The sequence below is a fragment of the Nematostella vectensis genome, chromosome 8, assembly GCF_932526225.1.
Source record: "Nematostella vectensis chromosome 8, jaNemVect1.1, whole genome shotgun sequence".
NCBI classification, from domain to species: domain Eukaryota; kingdom Metazoa; phylum Cnidaria; class Anthozoa; order Actiniaria; family Edwardsiidae; genus Nematostella; species Nematostella vectensis.
This window is the reverse complement of record NC_064041.1, coordinates 14,224,347-14,251,300: the sequence shown is the minus strand read 5'-3', so window position 1 is coordinate 14,251,300 and position 26,954 is coordinate 14,224,347. Positions and strand designations below refer to the sequence as shown.

General features: G+C 42.9%; 3 protein-coding genes across 5 annotated transcripts in view; all 3 read left to right on the top strand.

The window, feature by feature from the left end:
* LOC125556718 (para-nitrobenzyl esterase-like) overlaps positions 1 to 10,604 on the top strand; it is a 28,074-nt gene extending 17,470 nt beyond the window's left edge. The window contains exons 1-2 of one of the 2 annotated variants that reach the window (XM_048731879.1): positions 7,362 to 7,768; positions 8,776 to 10,604. In XM_048731879.1, the coding sequence (XP_048587836.1) occupies positions 7,703 to 7,768; positions 8,776 to 10,452 (1,743 nt within the window). In that variant the 5' untranslated portion in view covers positions 7,362 to 7,702 and the 3' untranslated portion in view covers positions 10,453 to 10,604. Of the gene's footprint in view, positions 1 to 7,361; positions 7,769 to 8,775 lie in introns of those variants that run through there. The other variant, XM_032379640.2, reaches the window with a different exon arrangement.
* A 2,652-nt stretch (positions 10,605 to 13,256) lies between these two features.
* On the top strand, positions 13,257 to 14,709 carry LOC125570330 (chymotrypsin-like protease CTRL-1). The gene is made up of 3 exons (XM_048731893.1): positions 13,257 to 13,460; positions 13,908 to 13,946; positions 14,261 to 14,709. Exons 1-3 carry the CDS (start codon positions 13,286 to 13,288, stop codon positions 14,353 to 14,355), a joined length of 309 nt encoding a protein of 102 aa, XP_048587850.1. The 5' UTR covers positions 13,257 to 13,285; the 3' UTR covers positions 14,356 to 14,709.
* Positions 14,710 to 19,858: 5,149 nt separating this feature from the next.
* Positions 19,859 to 26,641, top strand: LOC125570327. Of its 2 annotated transcripts, none has more exons than XR_007312656.1 (7): positions 19,859 to 20,862; positions 22,031 to 22,165; positions 22,269 to 22,355; positions 22,660 to 23,351; positions 23,664 to 25,213; positions 25,643 to 25,950; positions 26,232 to 26,641. XR_007312656.1 is itself a non-coding variant. In XM_048731884.1 (7 exons), the coding sequence occupies exons 1-4, from the start codon at positions 21,582 to 21,584 to the stop codon at positions 23,158 to 23,160; spliced, it is 876 nt and encodes a 291-aa protein (XP_048587841.1). In that variant the 5' UTR covers positions 19,859 to 21,581; the 3' UTR covers positions 23,161 to 23,351; positions 23,664 to 25,213; positions 25,643 to 25,950; positions 26,232 to 26,495. The 2 variants fall into 2 exon arrangements, 1 of the variants encoding a protein (XP_048587841.1); XM_048731884.1 differs by having other exon boundaries at positions 19,859 to 21,734; positions 26,232 to 26,495.
* The last annotated feature ends 313 nt before the right edge of the window (positions 26,642 to 26,954 follow it).

Below are 26,954 nucleotides of genomic sequence, written 5' to 3'. Positions count from 1 at the left end.
GCCTTAGGAAGCCCTCAGCCAACATACGCAGTACAGGGCCCCTATACTTCCCGAGAGTTACACGACTCCGGAAGCAATACAAAGCCAGTCAAGCCCTCTCCCGAGAAAGAGAAAGAGACCTTCAATGAAATGTCTGGACCCACACAAGGAGATGGGAGAGCAGCCAACCCTTAAGCGATCAGAGAGAGTGCGCCGCAGACCTTGCAGATACATTGAAGAATACTGATTGACAATGACTGCTGTTAGTTACCATTAGAACAATGTTAGAATATTTACTTGTATAGGTAAATTTAGAAGTAGACCATAAGTTACACGTTTGTATGTTAGGTTACTGTTCAAATGGAAGAAGTAGTATTGGGCTACCTGTAGTAGCAGAGGGACTAGGGGGACTGGGGCGAAGTAAGATGGCGGCCTCCTAGAGCGATCGGACTACGATTGTATGGTAGCACCTTAGAGTATCTTAGACACAGTAAACGTCTTACTACACTTGTCTCCGCCCTTGGCATTGTGGATGCACACACACTCCTCCTTGGTCTGTTTAGGCATGCAAGTAAAGTCTTTCAGGGGACCATTCTGGATGCATTATATCTTGAGTTAGCAAAGGCTTGCGGCATACGCACACATCCAAAGGATTTTGGAACGTTTTCCATTAATGTCATGAAGAATCTCCAAATGCAAGGCAAACCCAACTTGGTTTACAAATGGTGCCAGTACCTTCATGGGGTTAACCGATCCTTGCAGCTAGATAGGATGCCATTTGGAATGATCCAGTACCGCATTGAGTTTTTCAGTTGTACACATATAGCACAGGTAATTATTATAACCTATTTAATGTACAGTCTGAGCTCTCTAAGCGACCACCTCAGTGACTGTTAAGTACTCACTTTCAACAGCTTTTTATTTAAAGAGTTTGACTGAAAATTATCCAAATGGGAATTTGAAATGTTATCACGTATTTGAGAGCTGGTCGCTAAGAGAGCATTTGACTGTATTTGAGTCAAGCATTACAAATTAATATTGCTTGTTGTGTCAGTGGATCTCAAATGTAAACATTGAAAATCAAATCAAATATTTATATTTTGGTTACGATAATTGTATTATTTCAGATATATGTGTCCCCTGACTATAAAATATGGCTAGACACAATGGAGGCAGAGTTTGGTGGTGGAAAGTTTAAGCGCTTGTTTCGTGGCCCTATGTGGAATGGCTGTGACAAGAAAGACATTGGTGATCCCTCAAAGGTAAAAAAATGCACAGATCAAAGACAAAAGACGATAAGTTGTTTGAAGGGGAAGGTTGTATTTTCAATTAGTTACAGCTGTAGAGTTTATAAAATTTATCATTTTGCAGGCCAAACCCAACATACCATGCAGAAGCAAACAAGCCCAACTGAATGCCATTGCTAAGAGTGACTTCTCTTCTAAGCCAGAAATACAGGTGAGACCAACATATAGAAGGATTGAGGGGGAATTTAATTTACGGCTAGGGGGTAGGGGTGCAGTTTCATGGTGGGAGGTTGGTAATATTTTGTTAACACCCCTTCCCCACACTTAAATAAATAGAACCATCATGGATGATTTGTATAAGGTTGCTTTAACAGGAGGGTTTAAGCCATATCAGAGCAGGGTTACTGAACTGGTATGTTGAAGTGCTGAGGTTGATTGCAGATATTGGTAAACTTTGTTTTTAAGTTTTAATTAATTATTCCATTGTGTGTTTTTTTAACAATTTTGGATAAAGACTGATGGGACTGATGTGAAGGAAGCCTTACAAGAGTCATTATTAAAAGTATGGAATGGTGATGTTGATGGAGCACTTGAAACCCTACAGGGACTGTATGATGACCGACTCCATGTATCGCAAGCTCTTAGTGTCCACAAATTGTGTGGGAAAGAGTTAAGGGACCCAGTAGTGGCTGTTAACAATGAGCTAAATAACAACATCCTGTTTCTCTATTATGGGCTTGCCAAGGCTGTTCAACTCTTCAGAAAGAAATTTGATCCCCCCAACACAAAGACTGAGAAGTTGATGTCACTCAACTGGGAAATTGTTGAGTTTAACACGCTTTTAGAGCAGGCAACTCGCTTTAGAGAAGTAACAAAAGAAATGTTGAACTGTCTGGACCCTCTTCTTAGCATGTCCAAAGATTTGAAAGAGAGTCTGGAATCCAACAAGGAAAAAAAGCCTCCCAGGATGTTGCCAGCTTGTGAAAAAAGGCTGGAGACTATGATCAGTTCCTGAAGAACCTCTTAAAAAAAAGGCAATGTGCCACCCACGTCCTAGTGTTCATGGTATCTGACGAATGCAGAGACAAAAAGCCTTATGCTATTCCTGTTCAGTATATCCCATACCACACCATCAGGGATCGAGAAGTCAGGGACCTCACCAAGCTCAACAAAGTAAAAATGACCAAAGCTGGGCTTCCTGTTGTTGGTATGTTTACTCTGTATACCCTTAGATTAAAACATAGCCCCCTCCCTTAAATAAGTGCCCTCTCCCAAATAAGAGCCACCCACCACCAAACAAAAACACCTGAAAGCAGTAGTGTACCAATTTTTTGTCCAAGGGGGGGGGGCACTCCACTGAGAATTCAATAAGCGCTCCCTCTTTGATAAGCGCCCCCAAGAGTCACAGAAAATCAAATAAGTACCCATTTTAATCATTGCAGTATATGTTTTTTTTGCTTATCATTTCGAGTTAACTTATTTGTTGAACTTAACCCATCCATAATTATTATTCCAGGTACTTGTACTGATGGAGAGTTTGAACAGCTTCGATGTCGATGCGAGACTAGACCTCTGCAAGTCTGGCAAAAAAGTGCATGATTCTCGTGAAAGTGTGGGCAAAATGAGCAAAAATACACTCCTCCAGGTGCTTCAGCTACAAGGAGTTGAAAAACAAAAACATTTAATACCCATTTTCTACCACACCCTGGTAAACGTAAGTACCAATATCATACGTACGTCACAAGGCGTGTCTTTTCTACCACACCCTGCTAAACGTAAGCACCAATATCATACGTACGTCACAAGGCGTGTCTTTTCTACCACACCCTGCTAAACGTAAGTATATATATCATACGTATGTCACAAGGCGCGTCTTTTCTACCACACCCTGCTAAACGTAAGTACATACATCATACGTCACAAGGCGCGTCTTTTCTACCACACCCAGCTAAACGTAAGTACCAATATCATACGTACGTCACAAGGCGTGTCTTTTCTACCACACCCTGCTAAACGTAAGTACATATATCATACGTACGTCACAAGGCGTCTTTGTAACACAAACAAACGTAACACAGTACATGCATGACAAACACATCTGTTTAAAGTTGTCATTCGAGTCTTTTGTCCGTCCATCGCCTTATCATGAGGTCTCATACCATAGTAGGTAGTACGCTTCAACCATTGTCTTGCTGTTGTGACCGCGAAACGCATTCTTAACTTATTTCTAACGAAAACAAACACTATGCACATGGCTGAGACATAGGGGAGTGCGCGCCTGATCAACAATTGGCCACGAAACTCTGAGTCTATCCTACGTATGACTCGCTTCAACCAGTAGTTAGAAATAAGTAAGATTTCTCCTTCCCTAAAAAATTATACTCTTTTGCCCTATATTGTTTTATCAAATATGATCAAATATTCTATTTTTGGCAAACCGGCTATGCCATGCTGACGATTCCTAATAAGGACGAAACAGCTGTCGATGGTTGCCGAACTGCACGGGTAATAGACTGTGCTAGCGTCCCGTCTTGGCCCGACTGGTGCCAATGTGTGTATGCTAGTGTGCTTCTAAAGTTCGTACCTCAGCGGCTGACCACGCCTTAGGAAGCGACCGAACCTTAGGGGCTAACCACACCTTAGGGGCTGACCACACTTTAGGGACCGGTCATACATTAGAAATCGACCACACTTTAGGGATCGGTCATATATTAAGGATCGACCACACTTTAGGGATCGGTCATATATTAGGAATCGACCACACTTTAGGGACCGGTCATATATTAGGGATCGACCACACTTTAGGGATCGGTCATATATTAGGGATCGACCACACTTTAGGGACCGGTCATATATTAGGAATCGACCACACTTTAGGGATCGGTCATATATTAGGGATCGACCACACTTTAGGGATCGTTCATATATTAGGAATCGACCACACTTTAGGGATCGGTCATATATAAGGGATCGACCACACTTTAGGGACCGGTCATACATTAGGAATCGACCACACTTTAGGGACCGGTCATATATTAGGAATCGACCACACTTCAGGGACCGGTCATACATTAGGGATCGGTCATATATTAGGGATCGACCACACTTTAGGGACCGGTCATACATTAGGAATCGACCACACTTTAGGGACCGGTCATATATTAGGAATCGACCACACTTCAGGGACCGGTCATACATTAGGGATCGGTCATATATTAGGGATCGACCACACTTTAGGGACCGGTCATATATTAGGGATCGACCACGCTTTAGGGACCGGTCATATATTAGGGATCGACCACGCTTTAGGGATCGGTCATATATTAGGGATCGACCACACTTTAGGGACCGGTCATACATTAGGGATCGACCACGCTTTAGGGATCGGTCATATATTAGGAATCGACCACACTTTAGGGATCGGTCATATATTAGGGATCGACCACGCTTTAGGGATCGGTCATATATTAGGAATCGACCACACTTTAGGGACCGGTCATACATTAGGGATCGACCACGCTTTAGGGATCGGTCATATATTAGGAATCGACCACACTTTAGGGATCGGTCATATATTAGGGATCGACCACACTTTAGGGATCGGTCATATATTAGGGATCGACCACACTTTAGGGACCGGTCATATATTAGGGATCGACCACACTTTAGGGATCGGTCATATATTAGGGATCGACCACACTTTAGGGACCGGTCATACATTAGGGATCGACCACACTTTAGGGACCGGTCATACATTAGGGATCGGTCATATATTAGGAATCGACCACACTTTAGGGACCGGTCATATATATTAGGAATCGACCACACTTTAGGGACCGGTCATATATTAGGAATCGACCACACTTTAGGGACCGGTCATATATATTAGGAATCGACCACACTTTAGGGACCGGTCATATATTAGGGATCGACCACACTTTAGGGACCGGTCATATATATTAGGAATCGACCACACTTTAGGGACCGGTCATATATTAGGAATCGACCACACTTTAGGGACCGGTCATATATTAGGAATCGACCACACTTTAGGGACCGGTCATATATTAGGGATCGACCACACTTTAGGGACCGGTCATATATATTAGGAATCGACCACACTTTAGGGACCGGTCATATATTAGGAATCGACCACACTTTAGGGATCAGTCATATATTAGGGATCGACCACGCTTTAGGGATCGGTCATATATTAGGAATCGACCACACTTTAGGGATCGGTCATATATTAGGGATCGACCACACTTTAGGGATCGGTCATATATTAGGGATCGACCACACTTTAGGGACCGGTCATATATTAGGGATCGACCACACTTTAGGGACCGGTCATATATTAGGGATCGACCACACTTTAGGGATCGGTCATATATTAGGGATCGACCACACTTTAGGGACCGGTCATACATTAGGGATCGACCACATTTTAGGGACCGGTCATACATTAGGGATCGACCACACTTTAGGGACCGGTCATACATTAGGGATCGGTCATATATATTAGGAATCGACCACACTTTAGGGACCGGTCATATATTAGGAATCGACCACACTTTAGGGACCGGTCATATATATTAGGAATCGACCACACTTTAGGGACCGGTCATATATTAGGGATCGACCACACTTTAGGGACCGGTCATATATATTAGGAATCGACCACACTTTAGGGACCGGTCATATATTAGGAATTGACCACACTTTAGGGACCGGTCATATATTAGGAATCGACCACACTTTAGGGACCGGTCATATATATTAGGAATCGACCACACTTTAGGGACCGGTCATATATATTAGGAATCGACCACACTTTAGGGACCGGTCATATATTAGGAATCGACCACACTTTAGGGACCGGTCATACATTAGGGATCGACCACACTTTAGGGACCGGTCATATATTAGGAATCGACCACACTTTAGGGACCGGTCATATATTAGGAATCGACCACACTTTAGGGATCAGTCATATATTAGGGATCGACCACACTTTAGGGACCGGTCATATATTAGGAATCGACCACACTTTAGGGATCGGTCATATATTAGGAATCGACCACACTTTAGGGACCGGTCATATATTAGGAATCGACCACACTTTAGGGACCGGTCATACATTAGGAATCGACCACACTTTAGGGACCGGTCATATATTAGGAATCGACCACACTTTAGGGACCGGTCATATATTAGGAATCGACCACACTTTAGGGACCGGTCATATATTAGGAATCGACCACACTTTAGGGACCGGTCATATATTAGGGATCGACCACACTTTAGGGACCGGTCATATATTAGGGACTGGTCATATATTAAGGATCGACCACACTTTAGGGACCGGTCATATATTAGGAATCGACCACACTTTAGGGACCGGTCATATATTAGGGATCGACCACACTTTAGGGACCGGTCATATATTAGGGATCGACCACACTTTAGGGACCGGTCATATATTAGGGATCGACCACACTTTAGGGACCGGTCATATATTAGGAATCGACCACACTTTAGGGACCGGTCATATATTAGGGATCGACCACACTTTAGGGACCGGTCATATATTAGGAATCGACCACACTTTAGGGACCGGTCATATAGAAGTTGATAAACAAGAATCCCACTCATTCTATCTCCTTCACAGTCAAGACCTGAAAGACGAATGTGTGATAACTTTTTTAAAAGTTTAAAAATGGCTACATGAGGCTTGAACCCTGTCTAAACTTAACCCTGCTAAAATTTGGAATTTGCGCAATGGGTTATGGGTAATCACAAGGGAGTACCCCCAGAACTGAGGTATGGTAGCCTGCATTATTTCCGGCTGCGTCAAAGGCAATCCGAATAAACTATCTCGCCCAGGACCCTATGAGTCTGCCTTGTCAATCAAATCTGCTGCATCATGCACTGCAACTGTTTCTGTCGGATATAGGAAAAAGCCAACGAAGAGTATGATCCACACGGAGAATGGAGGCAGATAGGGAACTTTCGTGCCGTCATACGTTTCGCTCGACACTATTAACTAAGGAGGTAGCCTCAATGCTCATGGTAGTAGGGGCGGGAGTAAGGAATCAAAAATAAATTATTTCGGCTACCTATTTCCGCAGTTACTATACAGAAACTCCTCTCCCCCCCTTTTTTAGAGACTGGGTATGAGTCAATTGTTTGGGATGCCTGTGGACTTTCTCGAGGGATGACGTAATGGTATGACCATCCGAAATGCCTCACCGTAATCGCAGTTTATTGTTGGCACCAAGCGCTTGACAACTTACGAAGAGCTTTTAGGTCAAGGGCTGCTTTCTTTCTATCTAGGTTACTACAGGCATACGAGTATTGTCGGTTACAAGTCAAAGAATAAGGTCGCAGTTGTTGATGAAGTCGAAATTCGAGCGAATTTGGTGACAGATACCCGAATATAACTGCTACCAAGACGACTTTCTATTTGTTCCAAAATGAGCTCGTTGGTCAACGAAGAGCTAGACGAAATACAAATCGAAAAGCACCATGCTTCTAAAAAAGTAAGTGTACGACTCCAAATAAGCAAATTCAATTTGATATATATATATATATATATATATATATATATATATATATAGTAGTGTGAAGAAAGAGGCTACGATTCCCAACTTTTAGACATTATTAAAAATTTACTAAACGTTTCGGCCCTTCGGCCTTCTTCAGTATAAAATAAGTTAAAAAGCTAAAAAATGCAATGGGTAAAAAACTACATCCTTATATACTTACAACTTGTGAATTCTTTAAATATAGTGTACTTAAATTACACCATTTTAACGGCGATTACAAATTGTTGATAAAGCTATGTGTTATTGAAATAATTCGATTTTTCGACTTATACTCCCTGCGTTTATTTAGACCATGGGGAGCCAAAGTAAATAATTGCATCATCCAGTACGCTTCTCTATTGGGAAGAACACTGTCTAGACCAATCAGATCCTGCCTAGCTATTGTTTCAATTACAATGAAGTCAAAATCACTCAAATTATGCTCGCTGCGGTTGAAATGCTTGGCGACTTCACATGTTTTCTTGTTGGTTCTCATACTGGACTTATGATTGCGAAAGTGCACCTTGAATTCCGTAGTGCAGGAACCCACGTATTGTAAATTACATTTCCGACAGGTTGCTAGGTAAATTGCATTCTTAGAATTACAAGAAACACGTTGCCTTATAAAGTATTTCTTGCCAGTTGCAGCGCTAATGAAATGTCGTGATTGAACAAAATAACTGCTACAGAGATCACATTTCTTCCCGCATTTAAAACAACCACTATTATTCTCTTGGTTACTGATTTCAGTGGCCGCACGTTGCTTGAATTTAGAAGGCGCAAGGATGTCTTTGAGATTTTTAGGCCTTCTAAATGCCGAAATTATACTACCTTCTTATACTAATTCTAAGAATGCACCAGAAAAAAAATTAAACTTAATTAAACTTAACTTAGCATCCGCCCCCCCCCCCCCGATAAATAATGACCCTTCCCTTATTAATGTTAAGCTTTTTTGGTATCAGGTTCGCAACATAATAATCGTTGTGCTCATCCTATCAACTGTCATCTTCATCGCCGTCCTTATTGCGTTACTGATACGAGGGAAGAGCTCTGAAAATGATGAAAATAACGACGAAGATTCTTCAATTCTTATAGCCACTGATGGTGGAACAATACGAGGTACTAGGAATTCAAATGCTTGGGTGTTCAAGGGGATTCCCTACGCCAAGCCCCCTATAAATGACATGCGATGGAAACCACCTTTCCCATGTGGGCATAATCACTGCTGGCAAGGTACTTTTAATGCTGCTTTTTACGGTAAAGTTTGCCCTCAGTTAAACAGCGAAGATCAAGTCATCGGCAGCGAAGATTGCCTTTATTTAAATGTTTGGACGCCAAGTGTAGATATCAAGCAGCCTGTACTTGTATTTATTCATGGAGGCGACTTGACTTACGGATCTGGACACGATAGGGGGATTCATCCGACCCCGGAATTTGTGAGTAACTTGGGTGTTGTCGGCATTTCTTTCAACTACAGACTTAACGCGTTTGGATTTCTGAGCCTAGACGCTCTCTCAGACGGCTCCAAAAGCAATACGTCTGGAAATTACGGATTCATGGATCAAATTATGGCGTTGTCGTGGATTCATACAAATATTGCACGTTTCGGTGGAGATCCCGATCGGGTTATACTTCTTGGTCAAAGTTCTGGTGCCACTTCCTCCCTTGCTTTGTTAGTGTCCCCGCTAGCTAATGGACTCTTTCACGGTGCTATCCTTATGAGTGCATCCCCTGTATTCAGTAAATCAGCCAATGATGCTTCTAGTGACAACAAGGTTTTTGTCGAACGTATGGGCTGTGCCCATGACAGCCTTGCTTCTACGCGTGAGTGCCTCTACCGTTCTAATGTAGCTAGAATTATACAGAAGAGCCCGTGGAATGTATACCCTTACTGGAGTATGCCAGACCTGACCGATCTTCCGACTCCGGGATTTTTCAGCGGTGCCTTGGCAACAGTCGATGGGCATGTGGTACCATACCCACCATTTATTGCGTTGTCTTCCGGTAGGAGAATCAACGATGTACCCATCATTTTAGGCACAACAGCTCAGGAGATAGACTACCTTCCCGGAAAGCTCTTCAACACAAAGGCAGACCTGAGTGACTTCAAGAGATACGCCAGCGAGAGGCTCTCAAGATTCCTGAGTGATGCCGAAATCGAGAAAGTATTTTCAATGTACCTGGTTGAACACAAACATCCGCGGCTTTCGTACGCTAATATCGTCACGGATATCCGAGTCACGTGCCCAACACGTGTGCTTGCCGTTGGCGCGTCCACCGGACTGCGTAGTGTCTATCGTTACGTGGTGACCAACTGGCCTAGTAAGCCAGTCACGCTTGTGGGAGACAAGACCAGTGCTTACGCCTTTCACATGTGGGATCTATTGGCGTTTTTCGGTTTCCCTGAAGCGTTCGGCTATTCGCCATCTGCCAGAGATAAGAGATTCATGGTCAATTTAAGAAGGGAGCTTGGTAGATTTATCCATAGCAATAAGGTTGAGAGCTCAGGCTGGAAGCCCTATCCTGAGGTGACCGCTCTTTTCACCGACGGCGGACTGGACTTTGCGCGTTCGTATTTGGATAGAGAATGTGACCTCTGGTTAGGGCATGGCCTGTTTCCATATGGCTGGGTCAACTAGTTTACGTCAAAACAATACAAAACAATATAAAGGCAGAGCAAGACTTTTTTGAATAATTTATTGAGTATGACAGACAATCAGTTGTAGTTACACATTTTCCAAAATACGTTGGTGCAAATGGCGAATGGCACATGGAAGTACTAAGATCAAAAGTTTCTTGTGGTCTTATTTATTTGTTATATTTAAAGCCGTATTGTCACCAGTTTACTTTCGGTCGATTACCTAACAATATCCGATGATTTTTAACGGAAAACGCGAAAATTGTTTCAAAATATTGAAAGGAGTGTGTCTATGTCTATTGGAAGTTTCTTTGAGGATGCGATAGATAATTTAGAGCGGGTTGCCTGTTTAATATCTCGGATTTTAATAGATTCTTTTGTCTTTTGACGGTTGAGGTTTCTGTCGGACCTCCGGAAGTAAACTGGTGACAATGCGGCTTTAAGGTGATAACTAAGAATCGTATGATTTATCAATAATTTCCTGCATTCAATTAAATCGAGTCCCCTGATTTTTCGATGCTAGAACTGTCATTTAGGAATTGCCATTTGCACGGACAAGGTCTACTGATAGGTATATAGTTCTATTCTGCAATGACACTGCAAGTGTAGCGCCATTGCTTCTCCAATCCTGGAGAAAACTGTTGACACACTTCCACATTTGGATAACTTGACCATATTGTTGCATCCACCTACATGACACCTACCGAGTTTGTTTGCCATATGATGTTTCCTTCGTGAAAAATTATAACAATATAGTTGATGTTCGCGGGCGTAAATATGTTTTGGGCCCGACTCGAGCTCATTTCAGCCCGAGCGCAGCGTAACTGCCAGAATATATCAAAAAATATATCAAAAAATATATCAAAAAATACAACAGCCGTACGGAAAACTACGACAACTTTAAAGTAAACAAAAGAATGTTAAAGAACTATCAAGCATATTCGGGAAAGTATTTGGAGTCGGTTCTCTACAAAAACGAGCAAAAATTGTCATTGAGAAATCAAACACAGCGCTCGTTCGAATTGAAAAATACAGCGCTTATTCGAAATGGCGTCATTCAGGTTCGCGCGCGGACAAACAACAAATTTGCAAAATTATTCATCGCTTCAAAACCTTTCAAAACCTATCTAATTTTCCGTCATTTTTCGTTTTGTTTTAAGAAAAGGCTAATAAAAAGACTGGTTACTTCAATGATGTGTTTCGGCCAATTTTGAACTCTAATCTAGCTTTCTGGCTTTTCTCTACGGGGCGCTGCACTCAGTGAAGTCTCTAATGACGAATGACAGCTTGCCTTAGGCAAGTCCCTTTTATAGTGCGCGTTCGTGTAAAGCAAAAATTTTCAATTTTGAAATGTCTTCTGCACGGGAATGACGTCAAGAGCGCGCGCTGTTGTGAAGTTTTTTGTTATTGCTTTTTCTTTCACGTTCCAGGATAAATTCTATAAAATTATAATCAAATTATAATCAAATTTTTTTGTGTGCCTTAGCCTTAGCGTTTTGAAAATCTTGGTGTTTGTTTGGGGAGTTATTGAGCAGACAAAAAGCTAGTTTTGACTGCACTAAAGTGTTCTCATGACAGATATCACTTTTGCTGGACGTTTTATCGACTGATATTTGTCTTGTGAAAATGTGCACGTGACCCGTATGGACCAATGAGCGCGCGTGAAAATTTGCTAAAAGTGATCAGCTTTTTTGGCTAGAGAATAACCAAGCCTTTCATTTCGATACCAGCGAAGCTTTATTGACCCCCCCCCCCCCCCGCCCTTCTGTCTCTGTTTACACGGTTACCAGAGGGGTGGCCTGCCAGTCTGCATCCGTCTCCATTTCTCTTACGAAGTCTTTCAACCTAATTGTACGTTTCATCTTGATTAATCGCAAAACAAATGATTGATTGGCTTGACTGTCTATGCTTCAAGAAAACCTTTACGTTACCTTTTTCCTTCAACCAGCACACTTTTCCCATTAGGTTCTCACTTGCGTCAAGACGATGGGGTTCAGTTGAAGATCGCTAAGATTATCCCACATAAAGGCTACAGTCGAAGTCATCTGCGGCACGACATCGCCCTCATCAAACTGGCTAGTCCGGCCAAGCTGAGCGCGACCGTGAATACAGTGTGCTTGCCCAAACAGGGCAGTCTTGCTAAACCGGGCGGTAACTGCTATATAACAGGTAAATGGGTAATTTGTACTTGAATCATGATTGTTCCTTGATTTGGTGGGTTTGTGTCTATGATTCTTTTAAAATATTCTTGAATTTTTCTCGCAAAAGTTGTCAATATTTACATAAGCATATCTAACAGATGTTGCCATTCGTCTGAATGGTCTAAAGACTCTTTGCAAGTTTTTTTGAAGTTTCTCAGTTAAGACATTGCTCAGTGGAGATCTCCCAAATATATATATATAAACTCAGCCAAAACCAAAACAAATTCATTGGAAAAAGGCTGAAAACTTAGAAACATTAGATAAAAAAAAAATGTTGAAGCATTAATTTAAAGCTTCGACGGTTCACTAAATTATATGCTTCAACTAATAGTCCACAGCTTTTAACCATGTTTTGTAAAAGTGGTTGATTTTCTTGCTAACAAGTGATATTGTGGTGCTGCCTGTTTTTTTTTTTTTATTTTTTTTTTTTATTCCAGCCTAGAAGCGTCTTTTTTTCGAAATTTGATTGATTCACAAATAAAAATAGACATATTTTTTTAAAATAAAGGTTGGGACAGAATACTACCCAACGACTTCAAGAAAATTGCGGACAAACTTCAGCAGTCTCGCGTCCCTGTGATTGTCCATAAAGAATGCCGCTCAAAAAATGGCGGGAAAGTCGACCAATCAACGATGATTTGCATTGGTGGCCGCGGAAGCAGCGCCTGCAATAGGGACAGCGGTGGACCGCACTGGGTGTTGCGTGGTTCCTCCCCGTGGGTGACTGATCGCTCGTGCCCAGGCCACTCCTACTCTGTCTATGCGCGCGTTAGTTCACACGTGGGTTGGATCAAGAGCGAGATCGGAGGTAGGTTATCGGGTTATGCTAATGGGCGGTACCTAGAGCAGGTTGCCCCCCCTCCCCCCAGGTCGCCAAGAAATTATTATTTTATATCTGAGAAGCATCAGGTACAATCCTTTTTCCATATGATACGGCACCCCCCCCTAACCACACCCAACACTTTGTGGGTATTCCCCGAAGTCAAGTTTCGCAAGCTTGTTAAAAGGACGCACGCCTCAAAGTCCAAAAAGCGATTTTTATCGCCGAAGAACAAAATATGAACTGTTTACTAATGATCTCTATGGCAGATGAAGTACTGACCGTATTTCTTAGACTCTGGTGTGTGGGGATTTTTCGCGCAAACATCGGACTATTGAAAATAATTAGAAAAGTGCAAATTCATTGAGTGGCCTTAGCCAATAAAGCATCACAAATCAGATCACAACTCCTATTTTGCTTTTTCGTATCTTGAAGATGGCGGGACAGATTCCGGTTCCTCAGGCGGCAATGCTGGTAGGTAGTGCACGTGCACGCATCAGTAAGTCGTACTTAGAAAACAGCACCTGACCCTTGTCCGTCTGGCATGCAGTCCGTGTCGGTATGTAGTACTGTTATTTCGTCACTTGGTTCGTCATGACAAAATAAAGTGAAAACAACATAAGTGTTGATGACCAATAAACACTGACTAACTATCCTGACTGTTGCTTTCTAAATCTTTGAAGATTAGTTTAAAGCCCAATGATTTCATCTTGACGCGCTACATATTCGCGAATTAGGCATTTTGTACAATTGCTTCTCCTTCATCTGTTTTGTCTTTTTTTTTGCAGACTGCAGAGACACCTGGTGTGCTGGTGTGTTCGGTACGCCAAATTCTGTGGAACGACTGCAAGTATCAAAAACGTTGCAAGAAGACCTGCAATAAGTGCTGAAGTGAGTGCTTCTAGCTTTAAAATCAAACCTACGACGGCGCTTAAAAAGTGTGCTCTCAGAACTTGTTTTCGTGCACAGCAGCTCGGTGTAATGATTTTATTTGATATTTGATTTTCTTTTTTTTTTCCTCAGTAGTAGCCTGCGAAAGAAGACTGCTTTCGAAAAGTGGCTGAATAAAATGTAAAAATTTTTTAGCAATGACCGCCGCAGTTGAAAAAAAAAATACACACCGCACCATTAAATCACGGTAGCAAGTAAACTTTGTCATTATTCTTTCAAAACTTGAGTTGGATTTTCTGACAAAGTATCTCAAGCTCCCTTGGTCTAATCGAAAAAATACGGTATTTAAAAAAAAACAAATAAATAAAACAGGTGACTGTTCAATAATTATACGAAAAAGGCGTCCTTAAAATAAGATTCTAATAATGAAAAATTACGTAGCCCCCCCCCCCCCCCCCCCTTCCTCTAAAATCGTGTCACTTGTTTCCTTATGCATTCTTCTTTGGCATGAGGACAAACATCAACACCTCATAGCTTAGTTCGACTAAACCGCCAAATGTCCTCCGGGAATCAGTTGGTGAAAAATTATATCTTGCCGTATATACAGTTAACCCTATTCATAATTGGAGGGTGGGGGGGGGGGGGGGGGCTCTTTAATTCCCCCCTCCGGGGAAATTGCTATAACTTGTGATAGCAGCTAAAAGGCTAAAACTTGTTGTCTTTTCCTAAATACTATCTGCGGACGTTTTGATGCCATTGACATGCCTAGGAAACGCTCCATGTTACCTTGGCGACCGTTTTTTGACACGTTTCCCAAAAACTAAAAAGTAGTGGATTTTTCATGTTTTGGTTCTGTTTCTCAGATTATAATGCCTCTTTTGACTTTATAAGTTTGTTTAGGTGACAAGCTTCACAACAGCGCTAGAATTTTTTTACCTCGGATATTTGGGGGGAGGGGTGGGTAAATTTTGCTCTCTGAAAGCTTGTTTGTCACTAGATTTACTAGATGACACTTTAAAAGCTAATATTATGCGTTTATCATTACTATGAGCAGTAATTCAGAGTGCAGAGTATTATTGGCTCCCCCCCGTTCTTCGCGCATGCACCCAATTGGCAATAACTCCCCTGAGACCCTGTATGTAGCCTGAAAGTACGTACGTATCCCCTTGCCTCGCCCTTTTCAGGAAATAGTGAAAACGGTGGCGTTTCGGAAATCATTACCTGAGGACCCGATGGGTCGGGTACAGATGTGCAGCTTTTGTTTCGGGGACACGAAATGAGAGTGCATTTCATGCGAAATGCTGTTTTGTAAAACAGAAGACGCCTTTTTTATCCAATATATTGCCGCATGTAATAAATTCATTCTCCTCTTCCTTGACCATATTCCTATGAGGATTTGATGTGACTAATAACTCATACACGTAGTAATGACAACCAACATTTATTATGAATTTTACACTCGATAGGTTAAATCAAGTGTAACTTATTCGAACTTTACAGTTGATAAAGATCATATCGAACTTCCCTTTTAATCTTATAGTAGAAATACCAGAAGAATAAAATAATGTTTTGAATGCATGCATCAGAAAAATATTTTAGAAAAATCTTAACCAAGCGAATTTTGTCTTTCTTCCATAGGGAAGTAATGTTTCACCCAAAAGACCGAGCCACCCCTGTGGTCTTCGTGGGAAATCATCCCCTTTATTACGCCTAAAATCCCCAAAACAGTCGAAGAATATTTGGCTAATAAAGGAGGACATTGCCTTGGTCCAGTTTGTTGCCCGGCACAAGGACTTGCAGCCCACAGCTTCAGAGTGGCCATCGGTAAATACGAAATCGAAGTATTGGTTGGAAGCTGCCAACTTTATAGCAAGTCATGCTGGCACCACTTACACCTGCAAAGGTAAATAGAATAATTATTGATTTGTAAAAAATATATTGTGCAGTATGAATGGGCCCAGCACCATAGGGAAAGGTGTTAGTTCCTGGGACCCTTGGTATTTCTCTCTCTTTTAGTTTTTATCTGCGTTGTTTGATGATGCTTGCATAATAATGTCTTATTTGTGGGATACTCCTACTGTTTACTTGCACAGTACTAATGTGAACAAGGAATAAGTAGCCCCCAATAAAGATACAACCTTTAGAACAGCGTACATATTTCTGCTTTTCTTTTGTCGGGGGACCAGTACGACAGAGAGTTGTTACCTATATGAAGAGCAAATTTAAAACAGTAACTGATGCTGAACAGTTTTATGGCATTACATGCAAAACATAATATGTGGAGGAAATGACAAATGATGCCACAGCAGATACAGTGAGAGCTCCTGACCAGATGTTAAGTCAATTGGTCCATCTGACCCAACATCAGCTGTTGGAAATCATTACCACTACGTCGAAACTAATCAAAGACCAAACAAAACTTGTTGTAGTATTGGGCTACCTGTAGTAGCTGAGGGACTAGGGGGACTGGGGCGAAGTAAGATGGCGGCCTCCTAGAGCGATCGGACTACAATTGTATGGTAGCACCTTAGAGTATCTTAGACTCAGTAAATGTCTTACTACATGGTGTCAGAAGATAGCAAGCAGCACGCCATTCGTGAAGCCACCCGAAGTATTGGAAATTTCGAGCGGAAATCCAGCGTTTTCTTGGAAAAAGTGGAAGCAAAAATTCGAAATTTATTTGAAGGCCACTGCCACCTCCACGAAGCCTGACGAAGTCAAGGTGGGTTTACTGCTCAATCATATTGGAGACAAATGCCTAGAAATATATAGTAACTTTGTATTTCGCCCTGATCAACCAAACCCAGATGGTGGAGACCCTATACCGGGCGAAAACCCGGATAATTACAAGACGGTGATAGAGAAGTTTGACCAATATTTTACTAAACGAGACCCACAGTTAATGCTCCGCGAGAAGTTCTGGCTCCAGCTCCAACGAGAACCAAATAAGAGTTTTGACTCCTGGGTAGTCACTGTAAGAGAAAGAGCTGCAGAATGTAAATTCCCACCCGAATTCCTCGAGCAAGCTATAAGGGATAAGCTTACCTTTTCCTGTGTAGATGATAGGTCTAAATTGAAGTTGTGCGATGAAGGGGCAGGGATTTCACTCGATAAAACAATAATAATCCTCTCGATGAAAGAAGCATCTAGTCTGGAACTACAAGAATCAAAGACGGCAACAATCGAGAGAGTAGGATTGAGAGCACCTGGAAAAACAGCACCCCAGTATGCACAGCGGTCCGAGACAAAAAGTCAACGGAGACAGCCACCTGATAGATGCGGATACTGTGGCAGAGACCATCCTCGAGGCAAAATCAACTGTCCAGCAGCTAACGTGCGTTGTGATAAATGCACCAAAGTTGGGCACTTCGCTGCTGTATGTAGAAGCAAACCGAATACAAGAGTAAGTCAAGTAGAAGATGCACATGAGGGTGAGGTTTTAGAGCATAACCCGACATTCGTGGGACGGGTTTTGGCAGTCCCTCAAACAGACAATACATTACCGGATCAAGATAAAAACGTCGACATCACGTCTTCCGAAAATCAAGTCAGTGAGGCCGAAGCATTAATGCCTGAGATATCTACCGATTATATTCGCGATCCTGGATGGCATGTGAAGCTGAGAGTAGAGAAATGCGAGCTAACGTGGTGCATTGATACCGGAGCCCAGGTCTCTGTGATGCCGGAAACCGTGTACAGAGAGGTGTATGGGAAACTCTCGCCGTCAGACAGAAAGCTGACAGGCGCAGGGGATACACCACTAGAAACTGTTGGACAAACAATCATGAACCTACAGCTCGGGGAAGCATGCATCGAAGAATGTGTCTACGTAGTGAGAGGTGCAACAAAACTGCTTCTAGGGATCCCAGCTATCCGCAAGCTAGGGTTAATACACGAAATCCCCAATACCTACAGCAAAATAAAGAACCATTCATCAACAAGGAAACCATAGTTCGCAAGAATCCACACCTCTTGAATGGTCTAGGTAAACAAAGCGGAGAGTACACAATCCGTCTTAAGAAAGGAGCAAAGCCATTTTGTTTGACAACTCCTCGACGAGTACCGCTCCCACTGCAAAAGAAAGTGGAGCAAGAGATAAACCGGATGGTGGAGCTCGGCGTGATAGAACCAGTAGACGAGCCCACGGACTGGTGCGCACCGATAGTAGTGGTACAAAAGCCAAATGGAACCGTGCGAATATGCGTCGACCTCACGAAGCTCAACAAAGAAGTCAGAAGAGAAGTATACCAAATGCCTAAAGTGGAAGAGACTCTCGGAAACATAGCCAAAGGATCGATCTACTCCAAACTTGACGCTAACTCAGGCTTCCACCAAGTTCCCTTAAGCGAGGAAAGCGCTAAGCTTACTACCTTTATCACTCCTTTTGGGCGGTATATGTTTCGCCGTCTGCCATACGGAATCTCCTCTGCACCGGAATACTTTCAGAAGAAAATGGACCAGGAGCTGGATGGAATAGAAGGCACACTATGTCATATGGACGACATCCTGGTCGTTGGAAAAGACCAAGCGGAGCACGATAAGAGACTTGGCTGCCGTCCTTCAACGCATCACGGAAATCGGCATGACACTGAACCCAGACATGTGTAAGTTCTCAGAGAAGAAGATTGAGTACCTTGGACAGGTGATCGATAACGAGGGGATCAAGACAAATTCCGCCAAGGTGAAAGCTATCGTCGACATGGATGAACCTAGGGACATCCCTAGCCTGAGACGATTTCTCGGGATGGTGAACCAACTAATGAAGTTCTGTCCCAATCTAGCAGAGAAGACGCAACCACTTCGCGACCTGCTTAAGAAGAATAGCGCATGGGTTTGGGGCAAGGCGCAAGATGATGCCTTCGATGACTTGAAAGAAGAAATGGCCTCAGAGAGAGTGCTTGCACTGTATAGCCCCGAGAAAGAGACTGTAGTCTCCGCGGATGCAAGCAGCTTTGGATTGGGGGCAGTACTCATGCAGAAGCAGCCATCCGGAGGAATGCGTCCTGTTGCATATGCAAGCAGATCTATGACAAAAACCGTGTGCAGATACGCACAGATAGAAAAAGAGGCATTAGCAACCACGTGGGCCCTAGAGCACTGGTCCGATTTATTGGTAGGCATGAAGTTCACTGTCGAAACAGACCACAAGCCCCTTGTACCCCTGTTTACTTCCAAGATGATCGATGAGCTGCCGGTACGCATACAGCGTTTCAGAATGAGGCTGATGAGGTACGATTTTGATACTCGGCACGCTCCAGGCAAGGAACTTTATACCGCAGATGTACTATCTAGGTGCCCACTAAACGAAAAGAGGTCTGAGACGTCGTGCCAGTCTGACCACCTGTACGCTGAAGCAGACTGTTATGTGAATACCATACTGCTACACCTGCCAGCACCCGACAAGAGACTAGAGGAAATACGGTCAGAGCTGAAGAGAGACGACGCATTGAAAGTCGTGATGCATTACGTACAGAACGGGGGGGGGGGGGGGGGGGCAGAAACCAAACAGAAGCTCTATGGGCCCGCGAAGAAATACTGGGGTGAAAGAGGAAGCTTATCCACCCACGAAGGCCTATTGATGAGGGGACGAAAACTTGTAATTCCGTCGAGTCTCAGGCCAGATATCTTACGGTACCTACATGATGGTCACCAAGGCATATCCAAGACAGGGGACAATGCAGCATCGTCCGTTTGGTGGCCTGGAATCTCCAAACAAATTGAAGAGATGGTTCGCAATTGTGCCACCTGCGAAAAATATCGGAAAGAACGTATAGAACCGATGAAGGGAACAGATTTCACAGAGCGACCGTGGTCCAAACTCGGAGCAGACTTCTTCCAACATGAAGGCCGACACTACCTGCACATAATCGACTACTATTCGCGCGATATCGAAATATACTTGGTGAGCAAGAATGTAACAGCCTGTGATACAGTAAACAAGATGAAGAATGCCTTTAGTCGACATAGAATCCCAGATATCTTAGTTACCGACAACGGACCACAGTTCGCCTCTGCAGAGTTCAACAAGATTGCTGCAACATGGGGATTCGATCACATAACTTCATCACCTCGGTACGCCCAGTCAAATGGCGAATCGGAATGAGCCGTCGAGACAATAAAGAACTTTCTGAAGAAGTGCGATGACGAGTACCTCGCTCTTCTAAGCTACAGAAACACACCGCTTCACAACGGATATTTTCCATCACAGCTAAGTATGGGTCGCAAACTAAAAACAAGAGTACCGTGCCACCCTGACGAGTTGAAACCTCAACTCCCAGACAATGATGTAGTGAGAAAGAGAGAAAGAGAGTACAGAAGAGAAATGCGGGAAGACTATGACCGCAGACACAGAGTTGCAGAGGGAGAGGAGTTAGCAGAAGGTGATCGAGTATGGATACCAGACCTAAAGACGGAGGGGACGATAATCAGGCCACACGAAACCACACGATCGGTTGTAATACAAACACCAAAGTGATTGCTGAGACGAAACCGTCGACAGGTAAGAAGAGCCTTAGGAAGCCCTCAGCCAACATACGCTTCTACACAGTACAGGGCCCCTATACTTCCCGAGAGATACACGACTCCGGAAGCAATACAAAGCCAGTCAAGCCCTCTCCCGGTACAACAACCATCAGTCTCCGAGAAAGAGACCTTCAATGAAATGTCTGGACCCACACAAGGAGATGGGAATCGAATACCACAGCCGTGCCCTACGCCAGAGCAGCCAACCCTGAGGCGATCAGAGAGAGTGCGCCGCAGACCTTGCAGATACATTGAAGAATACTGATTGACAATGACTGCTGTTAGTTACCATTAGAACAATGTTAGAATATTTACTTGTATAGGTCAATTTAGAAGTAGACCATAAGTTACACGTTTGTATGTTAGGTTACTGTTCAAATGGAAGAATTAGTATTGGGCTACCTGTAGTAGCAGAGGGACTAGGGGGACTGGGGCGAAGTAAGATGGCGGCCTCCTAGAGCGATCGGACTACGATTGTATGGTAGCACCTTAGAGTATCTTAGACACAGTAAACGTCTTACTACACTTGTCCCCGCCCTTGGCATTGTGGATGCACATACACTCCTCCTTGGTCTGTTTAGGCATGCAAGTAAAGTCTTTCAGGGGACCATTCTGGATGCATTATATCTTGAGTTAGCAAAGGCTTGCGGCATACGCACACATCCAAAGGATTTTGGAACGTTTTCCATTAATGTCATGAAGAATCTCCAAATGCAAGGCAAACCCAACTTGGTTTACAAATGGTGCCAGTGCCTTCATGGGGTTAACCGATCCTTGCAGCTAGATAGGATGCCATTTGGAATGATCCAGTACCGCATTGAGTTTTTCAGTTGTACACATATAGCACAGGTTATTATTATAACCTATTTAATGTACAGTCTGAGCTCTCTAAGCGACCACCTCAGTGACTGTTAAGTACTCACTTTCAACAGCTTTTTATTTAAAGAGTTTGACTGAAAATTATCCAAATGGGAATTTGAAATGTTATCACGTATTTGAAAGCTGGTCGCTAAGAAAGCATTTGACTGTATTTGAGTCAAGCATTACAAATTAATATTGCTTGTTGTGTCAGTGGATCTCAAATGTAAACATTGAAAATCAAATCAAATATTTATATTTTGGTTACGATAATTGTATTATTTCAGATATCTGTGTCCCCTGACTATAAAATATGGCTAGACACAATGGAGGCAGAGTTTGGTGGTGGGAAGTTTAAGCGCTTGTTTCGTGGCCCTATGTGGAATGGCTGTGACAAGAAAGACATTGGTGATCCCTCAAAGGTAAAAAAATGCACAGATCAAAGACAAAAGACGATAAGTTGTTTGAAGGGGAAGGTTTCAATTAGTTACAGCTGTAGAGTTTATAAAATTTATCATTTTGCAGGCCAAACCCAACATACCATGCAGAAGCAAACAAGCCCAACTGAATGCCATTGCTAAGAGTGACTTCTCTTCTAAGCCAGAAATACAGGTGAGACCAACATATAGAAGGATTGAGGGGGAATTTAATTTACGGCTAGGGGGTAGGGGTGCAGTTTCATGGTGGGAGGTTGGTAATATTTTGTTAACACCCCTTCCCCACACTTAAATAAATAGAACCATCATGGATGATTTGTATAAGGTTGCTTTAACAGGAGGGTTTAAGCCATATCAGAGCAGGGTTACTGAACTGGTATGTTGAAGTGCTGAGGTTGATTGCAGATATTGGTAAACTTGGTTTTTAAGTTTTAATTAATTATTCCATTGTGTGTTTTTTTTAACAATTTTGGATAAAGACTGATGGGACTGATGTGAAGGAAGCCTTACAAGAGTCATTATTAAAAGTATGGAATGGTGATGTTGATGGAGCACTTGAAACCCTACAGGGACTGTATGATGACCGACTCCATGTATCGCAAGCTCTTAGTGTCCACAAATTGTGTGGGAAAGAGTTAAGGGACCCAGTAGTGGCTGTTAACAATGAGCTCAATAACAACATCCTGTTTCTCTATTATGGGCTTGCCAAGGCTGTTCAACTCTTCAGAAAGAAATTTGATCCCCCCAACACAAAGACTGAGAAGTTGATGTCACTCAACTGGGAAATTGTTGAGTTTAACACGCTTTTAGAGCAGGCAACTCGCTTTAGAGAAGTAACAAAAGAAATGTTGAACTGTCTGGACCCTCTTCTTAGCATGTCCAAAGATTTGAAAGAGAGTCTGGAATCCAACAAGGAAAAAAAGCCTCCCAGGATGTTGCCAGCTTGTGAAAAAAGGCTGGAGACTATGATCAGTTCCTGAAGAACCTCTTAAAAAAAGGCAATGTGCCACCCACGTCCTAGTGTTCATGGTATCTGACGAATGCAGAGACAAAAAGCCTTATGCTATTCCTGTTCAGTATATCCCATACCACACCATCAGGGATCGAGAAGTCAGGGACCTCACCAAGCTCAACAAAGTAAAAATGACCAAAGCTGGGCTTCCTGTTGTTGGTATGTTTACTCTGTATACCCTTAGATTAAAACATAGCCCCCTCCCTTAAATAAGTGCCCTCTCCCAAATAAGAGCCACCCACCACCAAACAAAAACACCTGAAAGCAGTAGTGTACCAATTTTTTGTCCAAGGGGGGGGGGGGGCACTCCACTGAGAATTCAATAAGCGCTCCCTCTTTGATAAGCGCCCCCAAGAGTCACAGAAAATCAAATAAGTACCCATTTTAATCATTGCAGTATATGTTTTTTTTGCTTATCATTTCGAGTTAACTTATTTGTTGAACTTAACCCATCCATAATTATTATTCCAGGTACTTGTACTGATGGAGAGTTTGAACAGCTTCGATGTCGGTGCGAGACTAGACCTCTGCAAGTCTGGCAAAATAGTGCATGATTCTCGTGAAAGTGTGGGCAAAATGAGCAAAAATACACTCCTCCAGATGCTTCAGCTACAAGGAGTTGAATAACAAAAACATTTAATAAAACCCATTTAGTGTCTTTTCTACCACACCTTGCTAAACGTAAGTACCAATATCATACGTACGTCACAAGGCGTGTCTTTTCTACCACACCCTGCTAAACGTAAGTACCAATATCATACGTACGTCACAAGGCGTGTCTTTTCTACCACACCCTGCTAAACGTAAGTACATATATCATACGTACGTCACAAGGCGCGTCTTTTCTACCACACCCTGCTAAACGTAAGTACATACATCATACGTACGTCACAAGGCGTGTCTTTTCTAGCACACCCTGCTAAACGTAAGTACCAATATCATACGTACGTCACAAGGCGTGTCTTTTCTACCACACCCTGCTAAACGTAAGTACATATATCATACGTACGTCACAAGGCGTCTTTGTAACACAAACAAACGTAACACAGTACATGCATGACAAGCACATCTGTTTAAAGTTGTCATTCGAGTCTTTTGTCCGTCCATCGCCTTATCATGAGGTCACATACCATAGTAGGAAGTACGCTTCAACCATTGTCTTGCTGTTGTGACCGCGAAACGCATTCTTAACTTATTTCTAACGAAAACAAACACTATGCACATGGCTGAGACATAAGGGAGTGCGCGCCTGATCAACAATTGGCCACGAAACTCTGAGTCTAGCCTACGTATGACTCGCTTCAAACAGAAGTTAGAAATAAGTAAGATTTCTCCTTCCCTAAAAAAATTATACTCTTTTGCCCTATATTGTTTTATCAAATATGATCAAATATTCTATTTTTCCCCATTTCTTTGTTTTACTTCTTGTGATGTTTAAATGCGTTGTTTGTTAAGAGCTCTCCAAAGACATATGCCATCAAGGGGTCTGCCTCCATGGAAGATGTGAAAATCTTGGCCAGGGCAGATTCAAGTGCCATTGCAATCCGGGATACGAAGGCAAACACTGTGAAAAAGTTAAGTACCGATGGTGCGCAGTCATAGGTATCAAATGCAAAAAAAAGGCTGCTAGTATATGACGATCGTTCAATAAAAATGATAACTTGGAGTAGATTATTCATAGGAATCATATGGAAAAAGGGATAGTATTTGACGGTCCTTCAATAAACAATAGTGTCCCACTTTTGGAGGCCAAAGGGGTGGGGACGCCTTTGGGCCCACTTTAAAGTTTTGGGTAATAGAGAGGCTTACTGCAGTTTGGTCGGGGGGCTTGGTATGGACTTTTCATGGTTTACAATATATTTGTTCTAGATTTAAAGCAATTTACTGTAACGCGCATTTGTTGCCAGGGATCGACCATTGCGTCAGTACTCCGTGTATGAATGGTGGGACGTGCATTAATAAGCTTTTAATGTATGTCTGCGATTGCATGCCGTATTATGGAGGATACAACTGTGAACACGGTAAGATCAAACGTTTTAAAGAAATGGTATATAACCAGGGGTTCATAAGTAGGGGCAATCAACTTCCCCACATTCTCGTATCTTATAGGTGTCACGGCGTTTCCCAGGAGGAGGCTATTTTAAGACGCGCGCATGAGCCACGAAAAGCTATGTTCTCTCTTCGGTACTTTGACTCCCCCCCCCTCCCCCCAAATTCCAATACTAATTACGTTGCTAAGGCAATGTGGTATGCAATCTTGGAGTGATTCTAAGAGCAGAGATCTCAGCAAAGGCTTCAGCAGAGGTCTATATAGGACAGATAAAGAGCTTCTTTGCTAATAGAAGCTTTGTTTTTCCAGCGGAATAAAGAGAAAAGAGTCTTAATAATAATAAGGCTCATTTTCCATTTCCCCATGTCTTTTCTTTGACATATTTATTTAATGTCTTCAGCCCCGTTCCTTGTCTCAAGGTGCCCAACTAGCACATCTGGCGACATAACATATCAACCAGATAAATGGGAGAAAATTGCCTTTAGAACCAATAAAGACATGTATGTCGTAGCCATCTGCGTACACGGGGATATGACCAAGACAAAGGAGACAACGTTCGACATAACCTTTCGATTACGATACCCTGAAACAACCACTGTGATAAGAGAGAAGTCTGGACGGTACACTATCAGTACGGACTACACACTGAAGTGTCCAAGTCTTGTGCCGTATTTCAGACTGATAGCGGGCACGACGTACATTGCCGAGGTATGAAAACAACTGGTGTAAGGCCTTAGTTTCCGTGGGCGTTTTTACATTTTTTGCTCTTTACATTTTTACGTCGTGGAATGGCGCAAATCGAGAGGGTGGCATAGTTCAAACATAGATAGAGTCTATATGAGTAGCAGCCTGGAATCTTAATAAACATTTTGATTTTTTTATTTCATCTCTTCCCATTGAGTCCTGGACCCGTCTTGGACAAACTGTTCTTTCAACCTTCATCTGTCCACATCACATTCAATTGTTTTTTGTTCTTTACTTATCTCTAGCTACAGGTGGTTGGTGGTGACATGACCGTTAACAAGCGCGTTGGGTGCTATCCTGATCAGGAGTACGACTGGGGAGACGCCCTGTACCCCGACGAAACGGTTCATATCTGGTGGTTTGACGTATCGGCTAGTGAACAGGTTGATGCCGGAATCACAAACCAAAACGAGGGTTCAGTTCCAGTTCTGAAAATGCAATTTACTACCGTACAAACTTGAGGGCGCAGATGTGTTCTTTTCAAGTTTGATTTAAGTTATACAAACCTATATTTGACTGTTTGTATGATGTCATACCAAGGGGATAGTGTTCACTTACCTTTCTTTGGAGCAGACGGAGGTGACACTGGTCTTGCTCTCCGAGGCTCTAGCTATCAAGAGCCAACTGTATAATGCAAAGACATAATTTCTAGGCAGTCCATCGGTAGATTGATACACCACACCTTAGGGGCTGAACAAACCTTTGGGGCTGACCACACCTTAGTGGCTGACCACACCTTAGGGGCTAACCACACCTTAGGGGCTAACCACACCTTAGGGGCTAACCACACCTTAGGGGCTGACCACACCTTAGGGGCTGACCACACCTTAGGGGCTAACCACACCTTAGGGAGCGAACCACGCCTTAGGAAGCGACCGTACCTTAGGGGCTAACCACACCTTAGGGGCTGACCACACCTTAGGGAGCGACCGTACCTTAGGGGCTAACTACACCTTAGGGGCTGACCA

Excerpts from the sequence above, each read along its gene's own strand:
- LOC125570330 (XM_048731893.1), top strand. The coding sequence starts at position 13,286 with ATGATTTGCATTGGTGGCCGCGGAAGCAGCGCCTGCAATAGGGACAGC. Across the intron at positions 13,461-13,907 it reads GATCAAGAGCGAGATCGGAG|ATGGCGGGACAGATTCCGGT; the intron begins GTAGGTTATCGG and ends CGTATCTTGAAG. Across the intron at positions 13,947-14,260 it reads TTCCTCAGGCGGCAATGCTG|ACTGCAGAGACACCTGGTGT; the intron begins GTAGGTAGTGCA and ends TTTTTTTTGCAG.
- LOC125570327 (XM_048731884.1), top strand. The coding sequence starts at position 21,582 with ATGAAGAATCTCCAAATGCAAGGCAAACCCAACTTGGTTTACAAATGG. Across the intron at positions 21,735-22,030 it reads GTTGTACACATATAGCACAG|ATATCTGTGTCCCCTGACTA; the intron begins GTTATTATTATA and ends GTATTATTTCAG. Across the intron at positions 22,356-22,659 it reads CTTCTAAGCCAGAAATACAG|ACTGATGGGACTGATGTGAA; the intron begins GTGAGACCAACA and ends TTTTGGATAAAG.